This window comes from Leuciscus leuciscus, assembly GCF_965113295.1.
Source record: "Leuciscus leuciscus genome assembly, chromosome: 24".
Taxonomy (NCBI): Eukaryota; Metazoa; Chordata; class Actinopteri; order Cypriniformes; family Leuciscidae; genus Leuciscus; species Leuciscus leuciscus.
Genome location: NC_138723.1, coordinates 27,150,009 through 27,155,824, shown reverse-complemented (window position 1 = coordinate 27,155,824; position 5,816 = coordinate 27,150,009). Strand labels below are relative to the sequence as shown.

The 5,816-nt window shown below is 37.9% G+C and overlaps 1 protein-coding gene across 1 annotated transcript; it reads right to left on the bottom strand.

Annotated features, from left to right (window-relative positions):
• On the bottom strand, window positions 1-5,161 carry nr2f1b (nuclear receptor subfamily 2, group F, member 1b). Its single transcript, XM_082158538.1, has 3 exons — window positions 4,296-5,161; window positions 2,888-3,415; window positions 1-924 (listed from the first exon to the last, which is right to left on the bottom strand). Exons 1-3 carry the CDS (start codon window positions 4,699-4,701, stop codon window positions 650-652), a joined length of 1,209 nt encoding a protein of 402 aa, XP_082014664.1. The 5' UTR covers window positions 4,702-5,161; the 3' UTR covers window positions 1-649.
• Window positions 5,162-5,816: the final 655 nt, after the last annotated feature.

The window sequence follows — 5,816 nt, the reverse complement described above, 5'->3', positions numbered from 1 at the left end:
TTATTAGAAAAAGTCAAAACAAAAGCACATTTACGCACGAAATGATTAATGAAAATTGTTTAATCAAATGTTTCATCCATCGTACATCAAATCCAACATCGCCCACCCTGATCATTTAAGGGTTTGAATTGTAATACTTAATACCGAGAAAAATGTTGAAAAATACATCAATCACATTTATTGTCGAGCCTCAGAAAAACATAACCGTAAGTGCTGTGGTTGATTGTTTAGACACAGGAAGATGATGAGCAGGAAAATAAATAGCCTACAGCAAAATAAATAAATGTTAAATCCATTGTCTCCGCGAAACAAACGTGGTATTTGTTGAAGGTTTTTTTAGGGTAACACCAATAATGATTTTATTTCTGTTATTTTGGATCAAAGCATACGCTACCCCCTCGTTCAAATAACTAAATCAAGACATTAAAATATCGACAATTACACTGTGAGGAAATGAATCAAACGTTATTTTGTAAAGTCTTTATGGCACATATGATGCTTCACTGTTAAAAGTAGAGATCAGGAGAAAGAGAGTAAAGATATCTTCACATTTTCACAATATCATTGCTATATAAATCGACACTGAGAGAGATTTCAGTTTCATCCAGTACGTTTTGCTCACCAAATGCCCATCATCTTCATCTCGCTCTCATTGAATGGACATATAGGGCCAGTTGAAACTGCTCCCAGATAGCAGCATATCCCTGATGAGCGTCTCGATGGGTGTTTTACCCACCAGTCGAACGAAGAAAATCTGTTCTATGACGGAGGAGGAGACCATGCGGAGCGCGGGGAGTCTCAGCAGAAGCTTGCCGAAGCGAGTGGGCTGGTTCGGGTACTGGCTCCTCACGTACTCCTCGAGCGCACACTGGGATTTCTCCTGAAGACCTTCTATATGCGGAACGTCTGAAAGGCCGCACGCATCTGCATACAAATACAGATATAAGTCAGATATAAACTCACATCATTCAGAAGGATAACATCTCTGACATATAACTGCGACTCCAAATATGCACAAACTTCTGGAGTTATTTAACATGATTGTCAGAAAAAGACAGCAAGAAATATCATAATAAAGTCTTTATTAAGTCCGAATTAATTTAGCCTATTCGTTCTAAAATCGAATTGTGTCATTCAAACATGTAGGCTATATCCATTCACTATACAACTATTTTCCTTTCAAGAAATCATTCACCATATTAAAGGAATATGCAATGTTTCAGTTTAATTTCGTAATGTTTTTTGTTATTTAAACGATGAAATAGAAAATATGTTGGCTATAGGTAGCTGCAATGAATTACCGAAACGAATTAAGCACTTGGTGCTGCAGTATTTGTATAGGCTATATTCAAAAAGTTGAAAAGAGAGTAATAGCTAATTAAAACAACAATAAGAAACTCCTCGAATTCGAAATAGCCTACACTGTTTTATGTAGTAGCCTAGCCTACACTTTCCATTTCTATAGAATATAACTCTGTATTTAACCAGCCTATATAGACCTTATTCTCAGCAGCGCCTTTTTGATGTTTAACGGGAATGAAAGCGAGGCTGTGAGGTATAGACAGCTCTTCCGTGTAGCCTACTATTATTTGATGTGTTTTTGGATTGCACAGAAAAATCTCTTTCAGAGAAATTTCAGTAAACAAAAAACCCCAGATATATGAGCTGTGGAAAATGATAAGTGATCTATAAGAGCTTTATGCAGCTTTTCTTTCTTTCCTTTCTTTTTTTTTTTTTTTTTACAGTGGATGTCATTGAAAACACGGTAAATGTATCCCTTACAGTCTTGCTTTTTGGCGCTGCTCTGCATAAGGTCTATAATGGCCTATCTATATTAACTTTTTTTCAAGCGTTTTTTTATTTTTATTTTTTTATATTTTTTTATATTACACTAGCGATTCAGTATTCTTCAGTAAGGTTAATATTTAAGGAAGTTTGATATCAGCATGTCACTTAGAGGGTCTACTTTTTCTGTCAGTCGCCAACTAGGCCTATTATTTCCGGGCGCATTCGGTCAACCTAAATGCCTTGTTACACAGCTGGCAAATCGTCTGGCGACATTTTTAAACAAAATACAAAATATTTTTTGTGGTATATTTGTGGGGTGTATATTTATAACAGGCCGGTAATTAAAAGTAAACCTAGGACTACTTCTGTTTTATCGATGTGTCATGTCCCATGTGATCCTAACTGAAACAGAAAGTGCTCGAGCTATAGTATGCTGTTGCTATAGTAACCTCCGTAGACATGCGCGAGCTTATGTTTTGCGCACTCTGCCTAAAACTTGCAGTCGAACTTTGTTGGTTGTTTCAAATTTATATATATTTGAAACAGCTTTTGGTTACACTTTACTTCAAGGTGTCAGTATTACAGTTTAATTATTTATTTAAGTAGGCTACTGAGTAATAATTATTAACTATAGGGTTAGGGTTAGGTAACATGCAAGGCTCCATTTAATAAGTGCTAAGTTATGAAATTATGAAAGCAGTTCATATTTATCGGGTCACGTTTGAAGGACTAAATGTAATATTTGTAGGACTTGTAGGACCAAAAAGGATCATTTAAACCTAAAACATTAAAGTTGATTAACACTTTCCAGATGCACATTTTTTCAAACATATAATTTAATGTTTGTGTTAATGTTTAACATGATAACATGTAGACTACATGGGTTATTAAGTAATACTCAAATAATAGCTTAAGAAAAAATAAATATATATTTTTAAACAACCTACACACGCTTTTAATCTGATTGTGCACAGATGGTCATTTTGACAGATTATGAGTCTATTTGAAACAAACACCGCGGAACAAATAGGATTATTTTATAGACACGCTCATTAAAGTGTACAATAAGTTTACTCGATCTTGAATGATTCGGGCCTACCTGATGTGAACAGCACTATTGCTTTGGCACAGCTGTATTCGGCGGAGTCCACCTGCAGGGCCTTCAGCTTCTCCACCTGCTCCTGGAAGAATCGGATATGATCCATGAAGGCCACGACCCGATCCGCGGACATTGGGGACGCGTGAAGTCCAGCGGCGGCGAGGAGAGGAGCCACATGGAGCGGCATGGAGCACTGCGCAGCGTTCAGAACAAACAGTTCACTCCAGGTGAGTCTGAGGAGAGACACCTGATCCGTGATTTGAAGGTCAGGAAAGAAAGGGATGTTCCTTGCCCATTCCACCGCACTGAAGAGCAAACGGGCCGCCAGCTCGCAGATGTTCTCTATGCCCATGATGTTACCGGACTGCATGCACTGGTTTCCATATCGTGAGGCTGGATATGGTTCGGCCCGAAGCAGAAGGGATATGTATCCGGATAGGTAGCATTGGCCATTCAGGTGGTCTCCATTGGTCAGCGCGTAATGGCTCGGGTTCGGCTGATTTGGTGGCATTCTTCCTCGCTGAACCGCTATCAAAACAGGAGGAGATGGAGAAGAAATGTGCAAGCAAATAACATATAATATTATGTGCACTGCAATCATTGGAATAACGAAATATATCTATCTATCTATCTATCTATCTATCTATCTATCTATCTATCTATCTATCTATCTATCTATCTATCTATCTATCTATCTATCTATCTATCTATTTTTTTTTATTGAAATACTGTTGATTGTATAGCCTACAGTATAACCATATGCTGATAGGGTGTTAAATCATAAATAAATTATCTATCTATCTATCTATCTATCTATCTATCTATCTATCTATCTATCTATCTATCTATCTATCTATCTATCTATCTAAAACACTGCTTACACAATTAACTGAGTGCAGTCTATCTATGAAAACACAAGACTGAAAGAAACTACTGCAATCCTCTTTTAATATTTTATGCAGTTTTTCACTATAAAGAATATGAAATGTATTATTGTATCTGTGGTATATTGATACAATAAAGTAACTCTTCCTGTTCAGTGATTGATTGCAGGCTAACTCAGTAGTCTTGAGTTGTTACTTGCATAAGTTGCTTTATAAATAAGGTTATATTATTACATTAAGAATCATTTTAAAAAGCTTTTTGATTATAAGGCATTTTTATGCACAAAGTCAAATCCTTTAATTGTATTGCTTTTAAGCAAGCTGGTATATGTTTGATAATTAAAGTTTGATAATAAAAAAATACATATATAGCTATTGTTTTTTAATATCTTTATTTTTGTTATAATTTCTGTCTTTCTTTTCTTTCTTTCTTTCTTTCTTTCTTTCTTTCTTTCTTTCTTTCTTTCTTTCTTTCTTTCTTTCTTTCTTTCTGGTACAAAAGACAAAACCCAGTGCACACTCACCTTCGCGTCTCATGCCCACTTTCAGGCATTTCTTCAGGCGGCAGTACTGGCACTGGTTCCTGTGGTGCTGATCCACCGGGCAGCTTCTGTTGGCACGGCACGTGTACGTTAAGTTCCTCCGAACACTCCGCTTGAAGAAACTTTTGCATCCCTCACACGTGAACTGCCCGTAGTGCTTCCCGCTGGATTTATCCCCGCAAACAGCGCACTCAATGTGCTGCTGGTTCTGGGCTGTGTTCTGCCCTTTATCCTCCGCGGAGGGAAGTCCGGTGTTTGGAGAGTGCGCGGCTGCGCTCAAGCGATGGTGCTGGGGGTGGTCTCTCCCCGGTTCGCTCGGCTCATCCAGAGATCCCCCCGGTGGCAGTTCCTCCTGCGGATCTCTCCACACGCTCACCACCATGGCCATGGCTGGACTGCGAACCTTTTACGCGTATTCTCCAGAATTATTCAAGATGAAGAAGGCCGGTCGTGTTTTATCCATGCAGAAGAACCTATTGACGTGGAATGCGCTTCGAGGAGACTGAAGATATGTGTCCAACAAGTTCAGCCAGCCAGAGAAGATTGCACATCAAAAATCACGCCGATTTAAGGAACTCCGTGTTGGTGATGTCTTGGTGCGTAAAAGGGACAATCGGAAACCCCAAATGAATCAGATCCGAGGGGAGCAAAGACGCGGCGTAGCGCAGCTTTCTGTTGGCATGATTGACATGAGCATGAATGGAAGAATTCTGCTCTAACTAAAAACGGCCTTATTTGGAGTATCCGTAAAAACAGAGCTGAACGGACTCAACTTTGGCATGATGGTGATCCAAATGACCACACCTTTGCTTGGTCTTACGCGCTTCAGTGGTGGTCTATTGAATGGTCTGTATTAAGGAGCCCATCAAGTATTAAAGCACAGAAGTGGGCGGCTCCTTTAAGCTCGAAAGCTCTGTTTGATTGGCCATTTAGCTCACATCCTTCTAAAGGCGGCTGGGTGCAATTATGTGCTTCAAGTCACTTTTTGCCTTTTATGCGTTTGTATTTTCCAGAACAGTGCATCTATAATATAATATAATATAATATAATATAATATAATATAATATAATATAATATAATATAATATAATATAATATAATTTATAATATAATATAATATAATATAATATAATATAATTTATAATATAATATAATATAATATAATATTTAAAAATAATTAAAAAAATTGATTGTTTTTTACATGTGACCAACCAAGGTATTTATAGGAACACGTATTACAAAAATATTATTTATAACAGTGATTGCACTTTCAGCAGCAACTACTTCTCATGCATAATTCAGTGAGTTCAAGGGTCAAAGTTTTGCTTTGCGTTGCTGGTGAACCTCAAGGCTCGGGATGGAGCAGGATCACATGATTGGTGGCATGTTTGTGAACAGGTTGTAGGAGATGCAGGTTAAAGGGTCAAAGCGATACAATGAGCAAAGACAAGGACAGAGCCCAGGGTCAAAGTTCAAAAGAAGGGTCACTACTCACTACAAAAAC